Consider the following 23,273-nt stretch of genomic DNA (forward strand, 5'->3'; position numbering starts at 1 on the left):
AATGAAGATTGAAAAAAAATAAGGATTCATAAACATACATGAAAGTGAATGAAATCAAATTTTATTAGAAGTGGGATGACTACATACAATGTGACTTTCCAACCAATATTCATTTTCATGTAATTGATGTATGAAGATTTAAGTGATAATTATTATTTAATCCAACGAAAATGATTGTCAATGCCTTTATTGATAGACTTTTAGTACTAAGAGTAGAATTATAGGATTTTGACATGTGTACAATAAACTTCTAACTACTTAGATCTAATGGCTTCAATTATCTTCACACCATCTTCCAAATTGTTATAACCTCCATTTAAATTCGAATTTAATTTTCTGCTTGAGGGATGCTTCTTTCTTTCACGTGTGTAACTGGATATCGAAAATCTACTTCCATGAAAACATAACAATTCGATTGGAATTAACCATCAATTACTTCCAGTTAATTTGACTCGTTGATATTCCTTCCTATCAAAATTGTTGCTATTGAAAATTAACTAAGTTTTCTGAAACTTAGAAATTTTTTATAACATGTACCTACTACAAATACAAGTTTAGGATCCAATTGAAACAAAATAAAAAGTTTAGGGACTTAATTAAATCTTTGATAAAATTTCAATGACTCAGAGTAATTAAACCTGTTTTTTATAACAAAAATATTCATTTCATTTCAAAAAAAAATATTCTTATAACAAAAACTTCAAAACAGGCCGAACACAAACGACCCTTCCCCGACCCGAATGTCCAATTGTAGACCCGGATAATACTACCGTTACCTTAACCGGAACATGTGGCAGAGGATAACTACCTCAACGACACTCAAACCTCTGTCTCAAAACACTCATCAGTCATCACACTTACACACAGAATAACCATAACCATAACCATACCACAGCCATGGCCACTCTAAGCTTCAACCCCGTTAGAATAAAAACCTCAACGTTGAAACATTCCAAACTCACCACTACTCCATCAAAACCCATCACAATCCCATGCACCACTCCCTCCAACAGCCATCCCAAACTGCTCCACTTCCGAACCCGTTCGGTGTCCGAGAGCACCCACCAGAAAGAAGCACCCGAAGCGGTTCTCGGAGAACATGAAGAAGAAGAAGATGATGATGATGACCCAACTTCGGAACTGAGCTACGTGGACCCAGAAACTGACCCTGAGAGCATCACGGAGTGGGAACTGGACTTCTGCTCCAGGCCCATTCTCGACGTCAGAGGGAAGAAGATTTGGGAGCTCGTTGTGTGCGACAAGACGCTGTCGTTGCAGTACACCAAGTATTTCCCGAACAATGTCATTAACAGCATTACCCTCAAGGATGCTATTGTTGCCGTCAGTGACCAGTTGGGTGTCCCGTTGCCCAGAAACATTCGCTTCTTTAGGTAATGCTTGAGTGGTCTTATTTGTCTTGTATTGTTAGTAACAGAATAAGCCATCAATTTAGTCCATCAAGTATCAATAACGAACAAATAGTTTATGAACATGTTTTATCATAAACAAAGAGTAAAATTACACACTCTCCTCGAGAACTTATCCGTGTAATATGCACAAGTCCCTGAATTAATTAAATTATATAAGTAGTAGGTATTTAATATCCATCGATCTAGTCCCCGGATGGTAGATAGGTGGGTTTCCTTGAACATGCTACTTGTGTGTATGGGAAAGACTCTGTTGGGAAAGACAAAACTCATTTAGGTGATCTGATCTCTACATCTCAGGAGATTAGTCTCATGGCTTTCAACTATGAGAATACCTTACTTTTGAGCAAAAAAATCTTGTCCCTAGATTGTTAAATTTTACTAACATTGAGGGACTAATTTGAATAATTTTTCAATACTTGAGAGACTAAGTAGCATGCTTTCTAATACTTTAGGGACTAGTACTACTTATATAGTTTCATTAGTTTAAGGACTACTTAGGAGAGAGGGTGATACTTCAGGACGAAATTGATGGTTTATTTGTTAGTAACGTGTTGGTTAAGTGTTTTGCTGCTTTGTAGGTCGCAGATGCAGACAATTATTACAAATGCGTGTAATGAGCTTCGCATAAGGCCTGTTCCTAGTAAACGGGTATGTATGGAGAAATTACTTTATGGTCTAGAACCACGTGTGTCCATGCTCTCAGCTAATCTCTACGTGACACACAACCAAGTTTTATTGACTTTTTCTCCTAAATTGAGAAACTTGGTATGAGATTGACCAGGAATATAGAGACATGGTTGTCCCTGACCATGCAATAATTTTTTGTATGTATGGTTTCAAATTCAACTTTTACAGTGGTGGCTGTGAAATTTCATTGCTTAGGATTTTCAGTTGGTTTGGTTTGATGAATGAAACCTTATTTTGCAATGAACCTGCATGATCTTATAATAATACCTTAACTTGTCTGTAAGGTGAAGGTGCTGATAATAGGTTTCTTATCATGGAATGTGTTTATGTTCTCTAATCAACATATAAAAGGGAGGAGGAAGAAGTAGTTGTTAGTGTTTGTTCTATGCTGGAATCTAATGGTGAGTGGAACGGGATGGAAGGAAATGGAGTGGAATAAAATTTTCATTTTATTGTTAGGATATTTTTACGGTGGAACTGTGAAAAAAAAAGGGGTTTCATTTAATCTCATATCTCAAATGGGAGGATTAGAGAAAAAGAGCTTAGAGAGGCATTGGATGGAATGCAATGCATTTCATTGAATTCTATTCCACCCCATGATGTCCATCCTATTTTAAATAATCCAAACAATGGAACCTCGTATTATTCCATCCATTTCCTTCAATCCAAACATATAAGTTAGAGCATGTAAAAGCTTGGTTTGTTTCCCCTGTTTCTTTTTCCATGTTAAATTGTGGTGCATTTTTTTTTGTTGATTATGGGACAGAAGCCTAAAAACATGTTATTGTTATTGAAATAAACGTGATGGGGACAACGAAGATTTGACATTTACAACATTTTGTTGAATACAATAATTTTACTTTTGCATTCATGTTATATATATGTCAATGTTTGATCCAAATAGTTGCAAAGCACACACATTTAGATTGGCAATTCTAGTTTTTGGTATCAAACTGAACTGCACAGGGGTCATTTGATTTACCATATATAGCTCTATAAACTATAAAGACCTGAGTGCCTTCGGAAATTCCAATTTAACAATGAAGTAATAAGAATTATGCAGCAGCTTTTGAATATTGCAAGATGTTCTTGTTAGTTGTTACACAAACTAAAAGATTGAGACTTAAGAATCTGGCAGAACTGCTCCCACAAGGATCCCATTGCAGTGTCTCTAAAATGTTTCATGATGCTTTTTATTTTCATCTCACTCCCGTTTGGTGATTAATAATTCATTTAAATTGTTCAAAATAGCCCAGTATGGTCTGTATGAAGTTTTCCCATATTAATGGCACCCCTTGGATGGTATATGTAGGTTGAAATGCCGTTGTTACTTCCGTGCATAAAATGAGAAAGTTTGAACCTATTATTTTTATTTATTTAATGAGGTTTCCCGGACTAAAAATTGAATTTTTCAAAAGTTTAGGAACTAAAGACATTAATAAAAAAAAGTTAAGGGACATTGATTAGTCAAACAAAAGTTTAGGGACTAAAAACCGAAATGAAAAAAAAGCTGAGGGACCTTGACCAGTTGAACAAAAATTTAGGGACTAAAAACCAAATTTTGAAAATGTTTAGGGACTGAAAGCTTAATCAACTCTATTTTTAATGTAATGATTCACTAAGTTCAGATATCCTTGTCAGAGGTGCCCCAGCATATACTTTATGTGGTTCATCTGATCCTTTTCAGTGTGTGTCAATAATTCTGTGGCTAGAGGAGCGCTATGAGACCGTATATAGAAAGCATCCTGGATTTCAAGAAGGATCCAAACCTCTTTTGGCACTAGATAATCCTTTTCCAACAGAACTTCCAGACATTCTTTATGGGGAAAGATGGGCTTTTGTCCAATTACCTTACTCAGGTATAGAGGCCGAAATTTCATGCAATTTCTTTCACAATTGCTTGACAAATGAATGGTAGCCTTCTCTTTCTCCCTCTTCTGATACTCAGGGTCTAAGGCACATGTTTTTCATTTTATTTATCAATGCTGTTTATTTGTATGTTCTATTTTAAATTTTAGGTACTAGCAATGTTACATAGATTATAATGGTCTCATCCCATGATTTTTTTAGTACAAGATGATTAAAGTGTATGTTTAATGCTTTAAATTGTTCTCCTAGGATATACCTCTCTAACTTTAAATAACGACCTATTTTAAAGCTGTTCGAGAGGAGATATCCACATTTGAGAGAGGAGTTTGTGGTTCTGGGCTAGATCTTGAATTATTGGGTCTTGACATTGATGACAAGACATTGATCCCTGGACTGTCCGTTGCGTCTTCTAATGCTACAGCATTGGCAGGTACAGAACTGCAATTTTTCAAAATTCTTCTTATATATTTCATCTTGAATCCCTCACAACAGACTCTTCGTATGTCTTATTAAGAACTGGCAAGGTTTAAGATGCTTTGATGCATGAAATCAGTTATTTAAAGAGGTAGTGACAATCTGTCTGATCTCGTATCAAGCAATTTGATATGCTACCAATATATGTTGCAAGACGGCATTAAGGTTTTGTTTGAATAAACTTCTCCACAAACACTTTTAGGAGAAGGGAATAAAAAGGTGAAATGAATTAAGCTCCCCATAGGTTAAAATCAACTTATGCACTTCTACTTTTATAGCAACCCTCTCATCTAACTTCTACAAAAGCTAATGTGCATAAGCTGATTTTAACATATGGAAGGAGAAGATTCCTTTTGCTTTATATTCCATCTTCTATAAGTATTTATGAAGTGTATCCAAACAAGGTCTAAGATTTCCTCTACTTCATTAACAATGCATAGATAGGTCCATATTAAAGTCATAGACGAAGGTTGTTGAATAATTAAAACCTGTCTTGACTTTAGAACTGACAGTATGCAGCACAGAACTGCAAATACTGATGTTACCATACACTTTAAATACACTGGAGTATATCCAGTTTTACAAATATATTGAACAATTTGCTAGCTAAGCAGAAATATGACCCTCATATATACAGTAATTAGAGTTCAGAGCATAATTTGGTCAATCAGCATGTTGACAAAAAATCTGGATTGGAGTCCTCGGTAAAATTTGTGGACAACTAAGACGTTGTTAGTGTTTGGCCTAACTTTTTTGGACTTTTCTCCTTATACGTAATGTAAAAGTTCCTATAGTTAGCTTCTATAGAAGCTATGCTTTTGGGGCTTTTGTTCACTAGAGAAAAGCTATTTTTATTTTTAACAGCTTTTCTAGAGTTAGATTTGACTAAACTCCTTTTAAAGAGAAGTAAAACCTAAGAAAGCTGGGTCAAATGTTAAATAAGCGTTTAATCTTGATGAACTATGCATCTTTGAGACCTAAATACCAGGTTTCTCTATTATTATTGTAGGTTTTTTTTTTGGCTATCTTGATTCTGGAAAGCTTTTGCATACTTGATGTGCCATATCATCACTAGCATATCTTGTGTAATTGAAAACATCTTTTATCCAATAACTTGTTTTCTAAATTCTGAAAACACTCACCACTTGTTGTTGCCACAGCTTTGATAAATGGATTGGAGGTTTCCGCGGTGGAAGCGGATGCTCCTCGTGCTCGCCTGATTCTTTCTGCTGGAATTTCTACTCGGTATATCTATTCTACCTATAAGAAAACTCCTGAGACAACTAGTGAAGCTGAAGCTTGGGAAGCTGCTAAGAAAGCTTGTGGAGGTTTGCATTTCATTGCAGTCCAACCAGACTTGGATTCTGAAGATTGTGTTGGCTTCTTTCTTTTACTAGACTTGCCATTTCCACCTGTATGATCCTACAAAATATCATGGTTGAATAATTGAATCTTCATTGAACAATAATATTAGATGACTGATGTTTTTCTTTAACCCCAAAATCATATTTTACCCAAAGGGACCACCACCTCCTCATTTTTAGGAGCATTACCTTTCTTAACCTTTTACTAGATTTTAACATTGCTCTTATTAAGCTTGGAGAATATCGAACCAATTAAAGTTTAATATATAAAAATGGAAGGTACAAAGGTCAACTTATTACTGATTTATTTGCTTTTTTTTTTTTGTTTGTTTCCCAAATCATTTATTATTCAAAGCATATATATCAAATATTGGACTCTTTGTTCACTTCAACGTAGGTGTTGTTGCATTAGTAGGCTGGCAACTAGTTATGCACCCATTATATGCTTGATGCATCCCATTGGAAATACTAAAGTACCTGAATGGACTTTTTACCAGGGACGGAGACGGAGGTTACCCCTGGTTTTTTCAAATATTTTTTTAGTATAAAATTATATTTTATAATACTATAGTAATTGCTTTTATTTTATTGATAAGGTTTGATTTTTAGAGATAATAAATAATATTTCAGTGCTATTTATATTTTTCTTAATTTTGATGAAATATTTTATTTCCTTTTTCATAGCTACTGAGAAGATAATTATATTTTTCCTCGTTTTAAATAAAATATCATAATATCATTTATTTTATTCTTTTGATAATGTTTTCTTTTGCAATTTGTTATTACTATTTTAAAGATAATATAATAATTGCATTTACAACCAAATGACTTTCTAGTCTTTCATTTACATTGATTTGAATAATAAAGGTTGTTTATTAATCCTTGACAAGCTTATGAACACTAGCATAAAATATTAACAAATTTCAAAACATGCAAATCAATATTTTTTTTATCATAATTCTTTATATATTCTCTTTGTTTTTCTCCTCTTTTTCATTGATTTGTGAGATGCTAGCGTGCTTTTTAATTTGAGTGCACATATCTAAACAAACTTATGTGTAAACTTTGAATAAAAATATATAATTTATGTAGAATAAAAACATTTATTAACTAAAATCAAATTTCATACTCAATCCCTGCTCGTCACCCTATTTTGTTTTGCTCCTTTCTTAATCTTGTCCCCAATCCTCCATACCCCATTCACCCTTTTGTTCGTGTTGCACATCGCAACCCAAAGCCATTGGAGTGTCACCTACGTTGATAGTAGAGATCCATCGTAATGTTGAGAAACAATTCAATTTTTTTAATTTCAAGTCTCTATGTTTAGAAAAAGACATTATCTTTAGAATTTTTTTAAAATTTTAAAGATATTATTTGTAAAATATAAATTTATTTTCTCATTTAAGATTATGATACTCTGTCTATAAATAAGAAATTTTTAGATAGAAAGAATCATCTTGCCTGAATGGAAGTAATCATCTAAGTAAAAAACCACATTAGCAAAATAATAAACTTTGTGGATATAGGAATTATGGTCTGAATTATATTAAACAAATTGGTAATTTTTTTTTATTTTTATGGTGTTGTCTTTTCTCTTGTGTATTATTTCTCATCCATGTGTGCAACAAAAGAGATGTGTGTTTTTCCCAATGATAAATGATACCTTGGTTAGTTTGCAACGTCCATAGTTTTATGATGTTATGGATTAAGCAATTTATAATGCAAATACATTATGGATTGATGAATCTGTAATGCATTTGTTATCTCAAAAAATTATCATTTTCTTCGTTTATAATTATAAAACAGTTAACTAAATTACACTTATATAATTAATGCATAAGAGAGATAAAATGAAATCTTATAACAATAGATAAAAAAATTTTTTGATTGTCTTATAAATAGGATAGAGGGGAAAATAATTTTTTTAAATACATTTTAAATAATTAAAAATAACCTTGCATCACAATATATATTTTATATAGCAAATTTAAAATATAATTTATATGTTAAAAATATTTGTAGTATCTATTACAAACTTTATTTTTAATATAATTATATGTTTAAAAAATTTATTTATTATAAATTTTAATTATATAAATTAATATGTCTAGTTTTTAAAATATTTAGTTTTTCAGTCAAAAAAATACCTTTTTTAAAGCAAGACAACATCTATAGTCTCGTTAACTTTTTTTTTTAGGTGAGTTGGGTTATAAGAAAACAAAACAGTTAAATTTTCATCTTTTTAACTGTGGATTAAAGAATGATTGTGTTTTCCAATAAAAAAGAAAGAAAGAAAGATTGTGGAAACCAACATGTTTTTTTTTTACTGTTGGAAACCAAAATGCTACCGTGCTCAGATAGATACATTTTAAAAAAAAATATTTTTTATCTTAAAAATGAAGAAGAAATTAATGTAAACCTTATTAAATTGAAATAATCTCACTTCCAGTCTTCAATGACAGATTCGTATCATACACATTTTACAAAGTGAATGCTTGTGTTGATTTTCTAGTGAAAATGATGTTTTTGTATGCTTGTAATTTCGCTCTTTCCTTTTCTTTATTAATAAAAATAAATAAATAATCACAATTATCTGTATGCTACACAGAAAATTACCGAGACATAGATGGCGTTCATCTTTATTAGTTATCCAATTTCCCTAGAGATGATAATCATGATTTTCATTTAAAGATAAGATAATATCCACATTCAAAATTTAGAAATTTTAAAAGCTCCTAATGTTATATTTCCCACTGAAAAAATAATCTCAGATTGCAACAAAAAAACAAAACTGAAAGCTCATATTCGAGTTAATGACTGGGTCTTAAAAGATTCGGATTATGTTTTAGAAAATCATTTTTATGTATTTATAAGAACATAATTCTTTTTGTTTCTACTCAAAAAATAAATCTTTGTCAATACGCGTGTCACGCTCGGGTAAAAGAATATCTCACTTTGATTTCAAAATTTAAAATTACAATAATAAAGGAAAAAAATATTTTCGATTCATGTCAGTTATGTATCTACATATATCATTTATGTAATTAAAAATAATAACAAAAAATTAAATGTGCATTTATGATAATTATATATAAAGAAACCAAACATAAAATTTTAAATTATATTTAATTATTAATTTATTATTATATTATATAAATGCTTATATTAGAATTTTTAGTCTTGATTGTAGTTTTTTTAATCTTTATATTTGATTTAATTTATAAACTAAAAGTAATTCAAATTTAAAACATTCTTGGAATCACATGTAAATTAATGATTTAATTAAATGGAAACAAATAAATTTTTAAAAAAATCTGGTGTAAGATATTTCACCATATATTATCCTAAAGTAATTTAACAAACATGAAAATGAATTAATAACTATTATCGTTTGAATTTAGTAATCAATCAATCAAATTATATAAAACAGAATGATTGAACCTGCATGTTAGCACATGTGATAAACAATGCTTAAAATAAGTATCGTGTAATTATTATTTTTTCTCGTTAAAACAAACAAAATAGAATATAAAAAAAAAAAATCAATCAAAATGTTTAATGATTGATTTCAATCAGTTGAGACATTTTCAATATAAGATAAAAAAAAATCATGTTATAAATATATGCTTCATTCCAATATCAATCTTTCTCATTTCTTCTTTTCTCTTTGATTTTTGCAAACTCTGATTTTTTTTTTCCCGTTAATTTGCTTGCTCGGATTGTCCAAAAGTTTGTCACAATGGCACCAACCCAAGAAATTTGATAACTAGGAACGTGCTCAATGTAGTCATCAAATTATGTATCTTCTCTGTATCTCTTTGCCTCCCTCCGGAAGCATGTGTGTTGGTAGATCAAGTTGATCTTAATTCCTTCTCTAGCTCTCTGGTAGGTTAATTTTACATTTTGATATTTCAATAAATTTCTCTTTTGTATTTGATGTTTTTAATTTGGTTTTATGATATTTCTACTATAATCTCAATAATGTATGTTTTGGTTGCATGGTCTGAATAGTCACTTTAACTCATAGCTACTCGAATTCTTTCATGTGTCCGTGTGTCTTCTCTAGTTATTTATTAAGGTTAGAATTTATAAAAATTATTTGTCATTTGTTAATTTATCTTTTGGATCTATTTATTTATTTTTTACTAATTTATTTCTTAATTATGAAAAATAGAAAATATACAAATTATTTTGTTTTGGAATGCATTGGTGAAATACCCAAATAGTCTTTACAAACAAAAAAAGATGTTATATGACACGAAAACAATGTTATAAACTTTTTTTTTGTACAGAACAATGTTATGAATTGTTGAGAAAGATATATTTACTAATCTAAAAATTTGAAAAAGTTAAACCTTTTGTTTACAAAAATAAAAAATACAGGTAACATGTTTTTATAATCAAAAAGTTTTAAAAAATATTTGTTAAAAAATAAAACTAGCATAAGTAGGCTAAAAAAACTCAATAGATTTATGAATTATTTAGGATTTTTCATATAGATTTTACATCTAATTTTTAATTGGTATTTCTTCATATATTCTTTACTTGAGTCACTATAATTTTTAATACTGTCATAATTGTTATAATTTTAAACATTTTCAAGTCGTCTACTTTTTAATTTTTGGAGCCAAAGAAATAGTTTAAAAATTCAATTAAATTCTTTCAAATGGTTCAAAAACCTACTTAAAAGTATATAAACATAAGGGATGGTAATTCAATATTAAAAAGATTTACTTGATGTGACCGTGTAAGTGTCTCCTTTCCTTGGTTCTCATTTTGAATTTTTTTTAAGCGATCAAATACTCTTAAACTAATAATTAGACTTAATATATCCAAAGAGACAAAAATTCTAACGTGATTTATTATTATTCCTTCAATATATTTTTTCCATATATGTTTAAAGAATCTAGCTTGATCAATATATTTAAAGAAATTAATTATCTATTAATTATATTGAAATACTTTATATTTTGCTAAAAGTAACTTAGGCAAATTAATTTTTATACATGTTTTAGACCTCGAAGTAACTTGCGAAATCTCTGGAAAAAAATTGCTTCCAAACAACGTCTGTTGAGTTTGTTAGGATAATTTTGTTTTATTGTTTCACATTAATTTTTTGTTGAATTGTTTCCCTTTAATTTATCCTTAATTTTAGGAGTTTGTTACCTTGTGTAGAACATGAGTTTGTTATGGATTAGTGGCCTAGAATTTAGGAATGAATCTGTTTTGTATAAGCCTACAAGGAGGCTTTATCTTTAATGAATAAGATGGATTGCAGCCTTTTTCTTGTTTACGCTCTTCTCTTGTTGTGTATTTTTCTGCTCTCGTGAGATTTAAAAACCACATATTGCATCAAATAAATCTCTTACCTATAACCATGGCTACAGATTCCAACTTTGTGCAAGCAGCCATTCCACGATTTGATGGTCACTATGACCATTGGAGCATGCTAATGGAGAACTTTCTCCCGTCAAAGGAGTATTGGCCTATCATTGAATCTGGAATTCAAGAGCCAGAAAAAGGCACAAGTTTGATAGAACCTCGGAAAGCAGACTTGGAGGCTAGAAGGCTGAAAGGATCTTAAGGCAAAAAATTATGTCTTCTAGGCCATCGATTGTCCCATCCTGGAAACTATTCTTTGCAAAGAAACTTCCAAGGACATTTGGGATTCTATGAAGAAAAAGTATCAAGGTTCTTCTAGAGTGAAGCGTGCACAGCTTCAAGCCTTAAGAAGAGATTTTGAGACATTAACAATGAAGGATGGTGAATCTGTTTCTAGCTATTTTGCAAGAACAATAGAGACAAGCAATAGGATGCGATTCCATGGCAAGAAGATGAAAGATGTCACCATTGTAGAAAAGATTTTGCGATCCTTAACACCAACGTTTGATTATGTTGTCTGTGCAATTGAAGAGTCCAAAGATATAGATGCATTCTCCCTTGATGAATTGCAAAGTTCTTTGTTAGTACATAAGCAGAAGATGAACCGAAGTTCAAATTTGACAGGAAAAGAGCAAGCTTTGAAGGCTTCTACCAACACTCATTCCATAGGTAGAGGAATGGGTAAAGGTAGAGGCAGAGGAAGGGGTCAAGGTCGAGGCAGAAGCAACTATAGAGGAAATCAGCAGCAACAAAAAGAAAAAGAAAGAGGAAGTTGGAGCCATCAGACAACTAACTACAAGTTAGCAAACAAGTCTAACATTGAATGTTTTAAATGTCATCGGTTGGGCCATTACAAATCAGAGTGCAGGACCAATTTGTCCAAGGAGCAAGGGGAAAAATCTAACTTTGTTGAAATAGAAGAAGAAGAAGAAGTGTGCCTCCTAACCTCTTGTCAAGAAGAAAAGGAATCAAGTAAAAGTTTGTGATACTTAGACACAACTTGTAGCAATCAAAGATGGAAAATGGATATGAGTTATCCTTCAAAGATGGAGCATGCAAAATTCAAGATTCAAAGTCGATTATAATTGCTGAAGCCACAAAGACAAGAAATCGAATATTTCCTCTTTATCTTCATATCACTAGCCACACTTGTTTTTCAGTGAAATTGAAGGATGACGCCTGGCTATGGCATTTTCAATATGGGTATCTGAATTTTGGTGGATTAAGAACACTCCAACAGAAAAACATGTTCACGGGTCTTCCTAAAATTACACCTCCCTCATAAATTTGTGAAGAATATGTTGTAGGCAAACAACATCGTAGTCAATTTCTAAAAGGGAAATCATGGAGAACAAATGATGTTTTAGAGCTGGTGTATTCAGATATATGTGGTCCAATAAAACCATCTTCCAATAGAGGTAAAAACTATTTAATTACCTTCACTGATGATTTTATAGGAAAACTTGGGTTTATTTCCTGCAGAACAAATCAGAAGTTTTCTCTACTTTCAAAAGCTTCAAAGCTCGTGTAGAAAATGAAGCAAGAAAGACCATTCAGACTCTTCGAACTGATCGTGGTGGTGAATATTGCTCAAAAGAATTTGAAGCGTATTGTGAACATCATGGCATTCAAAGAGAGCTTACAGCAGCATATACACCACAACAAAACGGTGTATCAGAGAGGAAAAATAGAATTATCCTTAACATGGTAAGAAGTTTGTTAACAAGAGGAAGATTACCGAAAACTTTTTGACCAAAAGCAGTTAATTGGAGCATTCATGTGCTCAATAGAAGCCCAACTTTTTCTGTTCAAAACATGACACCGGAAGAGGCTTGGAGTAGGAGACAACCATCTGTGGATCCTTTCAAAAATTTTGGGTGCATTGCCTATGCTCATATCCCGGATGAGAAGAGGAAGAAGCTTGTTGACAAAGCTGAAAAGTGTGTCTTTGTTGGTGTAAGTGAAACATCAAAAGCATATAAGTTATTTAATCCACTAACAAAGAAGATTGTGACCAGCAGGGATGTTATTTTTGATGAAGACAACACATGGGACTGGAATGAGCAGCAACCCAATTCAATTATTGTTGACAATGAAGATGTAAAAGAACTACAGCTACTCGTAAACATTGTCTTAACATCTCCAAATGAAGCTCAAATAGCTCCTGAGACAGAGATTTCAACACCAACAAATGCTGGAACAACAGATGCAACAACTGCAGCTCAATCTAAATGTCTTCGAAGGAGGCCAGCATGGATGTCAGATTATAAGGTAACTGGGATTGACCAAACTGAAGATCCTACTACTCACTTTGCCTTATTTTCAGATTGTGACCCTACAACATTTGAGAGTGCTGTCAAAGAAGAAAAATGGCGAAAAGAAATGGATGATGAAATTGATGCCATTGAAAGAAATGATACTTAGGAGCTTATTGATCTTCTTAGAGGACACAAAACCATTGGCGTAAAGTGGGTCTTCAAAACAAAGCTTAAAGAAAATGGTGAAGTTGACAAGTATAAGGCGCGCTTGGTGGCCAAGGGATACAAGCAAGAATATGGGGTCGATTATACATAAATTTTTTCTCCAATAGCAAGACATGACACAATCAGATTAGTTATTGCATTGGCAACTCAAAACTCTTGGCCTATTTTTCAGCTAGATGTCAAATCTGCATTCTTGCATGGATACTTGGAGGAACAGGTATTTGTTGAACAACCCCCTGGCTATATCAAGATTGGACATGAACATAAAGTGTACAAATTGAAAAAGGCACTCTATGGACTAAAACAAGCCCCAAGGGCTTGGTATAGTCACATTGAGGCTTATTTAATGAAAGTTGGTTTTTTAAAATGTCCTTATGAGCACACATTATTTGTCAAGTCTGAAAATGAAGGGAAAATGCTTATTGTATGTCTGTATGTTGATGACCTCATATTTACTGGAAATTGTGAAATCATGTTTCAAGAATTCAAGAAATCTATAATGGATGAGTTTGAAATGTCCGATCTTGGTGTTATGCATTACTTTCTTGGCATATAGGTGGTGAATGCAGGTGATGGGATCTTTATTTCTCAAAAGAAGTACATTGGATAAATTTTGGATAAGTTTTAGATGAAGGATTACAACCCTACAAACACTTCAACCGAGTTTGGCTTGAAATTAAATAAAGATCATGAAGGGAAGAAGGTGGACAACACTCTCTACAAACAAATTGTAGGTAGTTTGATGTATCTAACTGCAATAAGACCAGACATAATGTACTCTGTAAGTCTAATCAATAGATATATGGAGAATCCTACTAAAATGCATATGCTAGCTGCCAAGAGAATCCTTCGTTACCTGCAAGGAACAAGAGATTTTGGGATATTCTACAGGAAAGGTGGAAAACAATTTTGTTTGGGTTTACTGACATTGATTATGCTGCAGGAGATCAAGATGATAGAAAGAGTACTTCAGGGTATGTCTTTATGTTTGGCACAAGTGCTATTTCATGGTCATCTAAAAAGCAATCAATTGTGACTTGTCAAGTACAGAAGCTGAATTTGTTGTTGCAACAACCTGCGCTTGTCAAGCTATTTGGCTAAGGAGAATACTTGAGGAGCTGAAATTCAAACAATCAGAAGCTACTATAGTTTTTTGTGATAACAACTCAACAATTAAGCTTTCCAAGAACCCAGTGCTACATGGAAGAAGCAAGCACATTGATGTGAGGTTTTATTTTCTAAGAGATCTCACTAATGAAGGAGTAATTGACTTGAAGTTCTGCAGAAGTGATGAGCAATTGGCTGATACGTTTACAAAATCTCTCAAGGTTTCAGGTTTTCAAAACTTAAGGAGGTTAATAGAAATATACACTTTGGGTGATCTAGTTTGAAGAAGTCTATGTACAAGTAAACAGAATGCATCAGTCTAACGGAGGAATTTTTAGGATAATTTTGTAGAAATTGTTAGGATAATTTTGTTTTAATGGTTCTACGAGTTGGGTTTGTTATGGATTAGTGGCCTAGAGTTTAGGATTGAACCAGCTCTCTGCCGTTTAACAGATTTATAATCCATTCATGTGTGATACACAATGAATACAAAATTACTATTCTCAATTTTTATGAATTAAAAATTTTATACTGAATAAGTTATAAGAATTAACATAATAGAAAAAATTATCTGAAAAAATATACTAAATTGATACGAAAAAGTTAGCTATTGTGTATTAAAACTAAAACAATTTATTTGTGGTTTATAGCCGAATATGATCACCATTGAAAAAAAAATAAAGGATAAAAAAACGTATTAATTTTGAAAATGTAAAGTAAATTAAGAAATATATGAATAACAGAGTAAAGTATAAAGTAATTTAGTAAAAAAGATTATACGTAAATATTTTAAATTTCAAGAGTTGATCATTATGATTGACAGAATAAAAATATGAAATTATGTAATATCTTATCAATGGGTGTGATATATCAAAGATATATTTTAGTGCAAAGTAATATATAATTGTTTCAACTCATTTATCTTTTTTCTAGATTTTTCAACAACTTTTTTAGTTATTTGTTTTATGCCTTTAAGAAAATAAAGGAAGATCAGTTTTAATTGTGTCCATTGTAACAAAGATAACTAATTTTAATTTTACTTAGAGTAAAATATATTTGAACTTCCAATAAATTTTTTTCATATTAATTTAATTTTTATAAATTTTTTCATATTAATTTAATTTTTATACAATTAAAATAATTTGTGATGGTTAAAACTCCCTATTTTTCTTCCTCCCTCCTTTCATTAGTCTAAAAAACTGTATAGTTTTTGCATTTATCACTTTGACACTTAAAATTCCAATTGGACCAGTATAGGCTCTGATTTTCCATGTTAGTTTTAACATCATTCCCTTTCTTGAATCACATATCTTAATAATCCTCCCATTAAAATTTCATAATTGTAATGAAACTCTCCTATTAACGACGTATTTGTATTTTTTCTTATAGAGTGTGGCACACTTCACCCACTATTCAATATCGTTATTAGATTAAAGGTTTTTTTTTTTCTGCTTGAGTAAACTTCCACTTACTAGCAGTTTTTTTTTATTCTGGTGTACAACGATTATAATATTTGAATAAAAATTATTTAAATTCTCCACTACTAAACAGAGGCTAATAATAGGTAGTAATTTACCATGAGTTTAAAAGTTACAATATAATCACAATTGAATCAAATGTATTCACAAACCTAGATGACATGATTGATGAATACTAAAAATCATATATTTAATATACTAATATAGTAAGTACCCACTGAAACCAAAAAGAGAGAAGTACAATTTTTGTGAATCATTGTATCTTAGAACCTGAATTATCCCATTTGAGGAGGCATCTTAAACCGACACAAGGGGCAAGAATTGCCTATTTGCAACCACTCACCGATGCAGTTTTCATGAAACATGTGCAAACAAGGCATGCGAACACCAACATTAAAATCCTCGAGACAAATCGCACACCTTTTACACCCTTCTTGTTCAACCGTCTCCAACCCCTCAACGTGTTGTGACTTTGCCGCTGCCTGCACCAACCCATGATCTTCATCATCATCATCGTGATCTTCGTCTTCGTATTCTTCGTCGTAGTCTTCAAAATCATCACCGGGTTGAGTGATAGTCACATCCACACGCATAGATAAAACCTTTGTGGGAATCCTATCATTCGCCATGCCACGCGCACATTGCAATACTTTTGCCACGACAGACCTGTGAATGTTAAAAAAATTTCAAAATATTAGGTTGTGGATACAAATTATCATTCTAACAAACTAACATTTATCGATTAAAAAAAAAAAGAAGAAGACCTGTGAGCCTCGCTAGGGACACCCATGCTGGAAAGCCAAGACACGATCGTTGTTTCTTGCATTATTTCGTCCTTTGAGATGTTTGAAAAACTGTGGTGAGTGGTATATTCGGAAGTTTCGAATTCGCGGGCATTCAGAACGTACATGTTCGTGTACGCAACTTCTACACTGAAGCGTTGATCATCGGGACAAAATGGAGTTTCTGACGCGAAATCGGAGGCAGAGATGTGCGGGTATGCACAACAGTAGTATTCATCCATGGAATTAACAAACAAGAAATCAAGAAAGAAATAAAGAACGTTGGTGGATGGTGTGGTGGTTGATTGACGAAGAAGGAGGGCAAGTTTTGAGAGAACGTATAACCAAATTTGGGGGTTTGGGGTTTAAATATTGAGATACTAATTAATAATGGATAAAAAATATTTGGGAATCAAGTAAATAAGCCTTATCTTAATTTTGAAATATAGGTTACAGATTGTGGAGATTTTGTTTTTAAATAGTCAATAGACTCAAATAGATAAATAGACCTCTCTATTTTTTTAAATAAAAATAAAAATAAAACGAAAAAAGTTAAATAAAAAAGAGAATAAGGAATTGAAGGAAATGGACAATAAAAAAAATAATGGTAGTTTTTATAATTTAATAAAAGAAAATAATGAAAATTTAAGAAGTTTTTTTTCTGACGGAAAAAATTTAAGAAGTTAATTAAGAGTAAAAGTATTTAACGATTTTTTTTTTCTTTTCTAAATATACAATCTTAGCTAATGTTTTGGTTTTAAATTGGTTTCCTAACTTTTAAAAGTTATAAAATGATATTTTTATTTATTTAATTTATGACAAGTTAATCTTTTTGAAACATTATTTATTTAATAAAAAAACTAAAAATCTAATATCTTTTACAATTTTCACTGAGTTTTTGACTTTTTTGTTAAATATTAGTTAACTCGTATAGTTTTCATGTAGGTGAATCTAACGGAGAACGTTTCATGTCTTGAATAAATAAATAAAAATTCAAAATTGTTTCAATAATAAAAAAATGATCATTTTTAAAAGATAAATGTCATAAATTAAATAAATAAGAAAACTATTTTAGAACTTATAAATGTTAGGGACCAATTAAAAAAAAAAGGATAAAAGACTATTCCTACACTTTAGTTTTGTTTTTTTACTGGAAAAGTATCTAATGAATTGTGTGTTGGATAAGTGGCATCAATAACTTAAGAGGGGGTGAATTAAGTTTAAAATTTTTTCACTAACAAACTTTAAGCCCCCTTTTAAAGGATAAGCTTAGAATGCAGAAGAAGACAAAACAATCAATTTAACAATGTTCTTTTAAATGTGTAAGATAAAATTGATTGCAATAAAATAAATGAGATAAGGCAAGAGAGAAATGCAAACTCGATTTATACTGGTTCGGCCACTCCCCGTGCCTACGTCCAGTCCTCAAGCAACTCACTTGAGATTTTCACTAACTTTGTAAAAATCCTTTTTACAACTTCTGAACACCCGATGAATCTTTTTTCCTTGTGTTCAGGAAACTCATAATTCAAGAGACAACCAGTCTCTTGATTACAACTGACTTTCTGAGATGAACAGAAAGATTTCTCTCATTTAGAATTGATGATACAAATTGAAGTTTCTGGATGAACTTTCAATAGATTTGCAAGTTTTTGCTCAAGAGTTGTTGAGAGAGCATTTGACAATGAAGTTCTCTTAGAATATCTTTCTCTTGCTTTTCAAAGTCAGACGCATATATATATATATATATATATATATATATATATATATATAAGTCCTTCGTGCCTTTTCAAAATGGTTTGAAGAGATGTGTCTTTTCAAAAAGCTTTTTTTTGAAATTCTTCACTGGTAATCGATTACAGGTTTCTGGTAATCGATTACACAGTTATATTTTGAAGGGTCATGACTTTTCAAATTGAATTTCAAGAGTTCTGTTACTGGTAATGGATTACACATCAATGGTAATCGACTACAGCTTTTAAATTCAAATTTTAAAACCCTTCTAAAAGCTATTTTTTCAAAATTGTCTTCTGATAATTGATTACACGCCTGGTAATCGATTACCAGAGCCTTGGATGTCTTGGAAACACTTTGTTTTGAGGCAAAGCTTAATCTTAAATTAATCTTAAAGCAATGCTTATTTGTTGAAACAACCTTGTATTAATCTTAAAGCTATGTTTAACCTTTGAATGTTTGTTGAAGTAATCTTGAAAGCAACCTTGTTTGATTATTCTTTGACATCATCAAAATAATGTATTCATACATTCACATTCTCCCTATTTTTTATGATGACAATCATTATCAAGTGAATTCTTTTCAGCATCATCAAAACCTGCATAATTCACATTTTCTCCCTTTTTGATGATGACAATCATTATCAAGTAATTCTTTTTGACATCATCAAAACCTATATGATTCACATTGTGTACACTAAAAGTAGGTATTTTTTTATAACTAGGAAATATAGATTATAACTGAACTAGTATGTTATTTTGTTCATTGCGTCATTTATATGCTTTTATTGAGAACATATAAAAAAATTATTGTTTATCTATATTTTTTTATTAAATTGTTAAAACTATAAACAAATTAATAATTTACATTAAAATAAAATAAAAAATATGTGTAAAATTTACAAAGGAATAATGTTTTGTTAGAAAATAAAAACTTCAATGATTATATTAACATCAAATTCTTTTTCTTTAATGTGTTTTATTTATATAATCTTTTGAGTATTATTTATTAAAATAAAAAATAATATTTGTAACAAATTGAAATTTGGCCTTTTAACAAGTAAGACATTCTTTTGTCTGAGACACACAATACCAAATCATAATTGTATTTTACAAATATCTTTATATTTTTTTAATAAAAGAGTAAATTACAATAATACTCACTAAGATGATTTATTTAAAGTACACATGTGTCTCTCTCTTTAATATTTTTTTATACTCCCTTATCTAACATTGTTAACTTCTGTTAAACTTTTAAAAGTAAATTAGTTATATGCCCTCACTCTTTTTTAAAAAAATACAATGGTAAATAAGTTAAAATAAAAGAACCCACAACTACAGACGTTATAACCCCACCGCCCAAAACCAAACCCCCCAACGGTAAGAGGAAAAAATCAAAAACACCTAAAACCAAACCCCCTAACACTGTTTTTTTTAATGTGATGTTGATCTTATTAACAGGATTCTTTAATTAACCGAGTTAATAAATCATTTGTTAAAAAAATAATTAATATCATTGTATAGAATACTAAAATTTTTAGCGTATATTTAACACACATATAAATTTATATAATAAATTTTATAATAATTAATTTTAATTTAATAATGTATTTTTTTAAGTACATAAGGTTTTATTAAACACGGCATTAAGAAACTCAACTGAACAATGAGGGATTTCGCCTACAGCTTCAATGGAAATATGGTAAGAAGAAGAAAGGGACATTTTTGAAATATTTTCTTTTAAAAGATCACGTGCCATATACTATAATGGGAGTTAACATCATTTGACAAGAAGGGGTGTGATTATAATGAAAAGGTAAAAATTAGGAGGATTTCTTGTAGGGTGAAAAAGAAAAAAGAGAATGTGTGTAATTTAAATAAATAATAGGGGGTGTAAGTATAATTTGCTCTTATAAAAACAATATGTAACATTCTAAAGTTTTAATATAATAATTATTATTAGTTTTAATTTAAGAATTTATTTGAATCAAAATAATTATGATTATATATATATATATATATATATATATATATATATATATATATATATATATGGAATGTTTGTATTATGATAGATTAAATATGTTGAAATAATTAAATAAAAAAATTATTTATTTAAAATTGATGAAGTTAAATAATTATTTTATATATAAAAAGGTTAGGTGTCTGATATAAGAATTGTTGAAATTATTTTATAATTATAAAAGAAAGCGTGAGAGATTCATATCCTACTTAAAAGGATTAAAAGATTATTACTATTGTAAAAGTAATTAGTATATTAATAATATAACATTATATATCTAATTTGAATAAGATGTTTATTATATTTGAATTTATGATAATTGAGAACGAATTAAATCTTATCATGTTTTATCTTAATATATCTAGAAGGAAAATAAAATATTAGATAATATTAATAATTAGATAATAAAGTAGAAAAAAATAAAGAAAAATTTGATTAGTCAAATCTATTGATAATATATATAATGTGATCCAATCTTAAATCATATACTCTTATGTTGTATAAGGATCTCCTAGGATTTTATAGACAATCTCTCTCTCAGAAAATAAAAGTAGATCATATAGAATTGAAAAGAAAAAAGAAATAAAGAGAATCTTCTTAATCCACTAAATGGAGAAGATGAATAATAAGCAAAGAAAAAACGCTTGAATTATTATGTGCTTTAAGAAGTGAGTAAAACAATATTTTTTTCTAAACTTCCATGGTATAGATTTTTTGAAAAAGCATCTTTTTGAGTTTATTGATCATAAATCGATAAATTGATATATTAATTCTAGCGTGAATTAATCCTTGTGATGATGCAAAATTTAGGTTCCATAGTATTCTTACATGAAATTATCTAAGTGTCTAATATAATCATACCAACATGTAGTTTTTACTACTTGTGGGGTTTAGTTTAATTTTACAAAAAGGGGTATTGTAATATACAAATCATTAATGGTTGCATATTAAATCTTGGAATTTATTTGAAAATTCATGGATATGTATATATATAAACTAAAATATATTTTAATACGTGTGTATTTTATTTCATAGTTAATTATTAATTGACTCGTGATGCTATAATTTGGGGTATGATTTTCTAAGTTATTAGTGTATATGGAATTAGAGTATTTATGTGATAGTTATCTGAAATGATGTTTTGTAGTTATGAGTAAATTGGTCATTATCCTTTGGGGTGACAATGTATATTTTATTTTGAGAATTGAATATGCATGAGATACCCCTATTTGAGATGGGGAAGAGATATGAGATACCTCCATCTAGGTCGAATATGAGATTATAGATACCTTCATATGGAAGATAATGAAGAGATTTTGGATACCTTCATCTACCATGGAGAAAGTAGTGGGATGTCATTGCTTGAATATAAACTCATAGACCTTTTAAAGAATCTGAGTGAATCAAAGAGTTAAGTGTAAATTACTTGTAGTTATGTTTATGGTAATAGTTTGTTCAAGAATTGAATGGAAGGAAGTGTTAGTGATCTTTTACCGAAATATTCTTTTGTTTTGTGAATAAATTTGTGATTATTTTATGTGTGTGTTTTCAGAGTTAGAGAAAGAAATTCTTTTAAAACTTAGAATTGTTGTCTAATTAAAAGTGTTATTTTTAGAGTTTGAGGAAGAAGCAAATGAAACACGAGAGAATTGAAGACTTTATTTTTTGTTAGTTCAACTTTGTAGATATCTTTGAAAATAAAATTATTTATGTATGTAAAGACTCGTTTATTTATAATATTTAAAATATTTCAAATCATTAAAATTTCAAATTTTTTATTTTATGAATATTTTAAAATATATTTTTGTTATGAGTTGTTATTGTAACCAATAGTGTTACAAAACATATTAAAATAATTTAAATATTAAGGAAATAATTCATGTAAAATATGATCTTAAGACATAAAAAATTGAAAGTATTATGAAAATAATATCACCATACGTTCACCGGAATTTCTCAATCAATTTTGGATGAGTCAAATGAGTAGATTTAGGTTACAATGAGGTTAAATGATTTACTAACTTTATTCTTTAATACAATACTATTTTAACTATTTCACACACGTTTTAAAAGTTAGTTAATTTAATTATTAATTTATTAATAATTTCTCAAAGTTAACATGTTTTATATCATTGGAATTAATTATATGAATATAGAATTGATAAACAATTTTTCTTTATTAATTTAATACACAGTTAATTTATTATATATCTGATATCTCCAAAATGTTACAAAATATTCTCAAACAATTTTTATAGTGTATGAACATAACTTTACTTTTAATTTATTTAATCCATATAAATATACAAACATGGTCATGATTTATTTTTTAACTCTCAAAATATTAGTATTTGACAAATTAGAAATAAAAACGGAAAGTATTACGAAAATAATACTTTTAGTTTTTATTTCTAATTTGTGCATAAATATTTTATGCATAAAAAGTATTTCTCCATCTATG

General features: G+C 29.9%; 2 protein-coding genes across 2 annotated transcripts; both read left to right on the forward strand.

Moving 5' to 3' along the window:
* The first annotated feature begins 795 nt into the window (after positions 1-795).
* LOC100803590 (protein TAB2 homolog, chloroplastic) lies at positions 796-6,120 on the forward strand. Its single transcript, XM_003535790.5, has 5 exons — positions 796-1,391; positions 2,009-2,078; positions 3,805-3,976; positions 4,276-4,416; positions 5,621-6,120. Exons 1-5 carry the CDS (start codon positions 898-900, stop codon positions 5,878-5,880), a joined length of 1,137 nt encoding a protein of 378 aa, XP_003535838.1. The 5' UTR covers positions 796-897; the 3' UTR covers positions 5,881-6,120.
* Positions 6,121-11,496: 5,376 nt separating this feature from the next.
* LOC102663383 (uncharacterized) lies at positions 11,497-12,192 on the forward strand. Its single transcript, XM_006589846.4, has one exon. It carries the CDS (start codon positions 11,497-11,499, stop codon positions 12,190-12,192), a length of 696 nt encoding a protein of 231 aa, XP_006589909.1.
* The last annotated feature ends 11,081 nt before the right edge of the window (positions 12,193-23,273 follow it).

This window comes from Glycine max, chromosome 10 (genome assembly GCF_000004515.6).
Source record: "Glycine max cultivar Williams 82 chromosome 10, Glycine_max_v4.0, whole genome shotgun sequence".
In the NCBI taxonomy this organism is placed as follows: domain Eukaryota; kingdom Viridiplantae; phylum Streptophyta; class Magnoliopsida; order Fabales; family Fabaceae; genus Glycine; species Glycine max.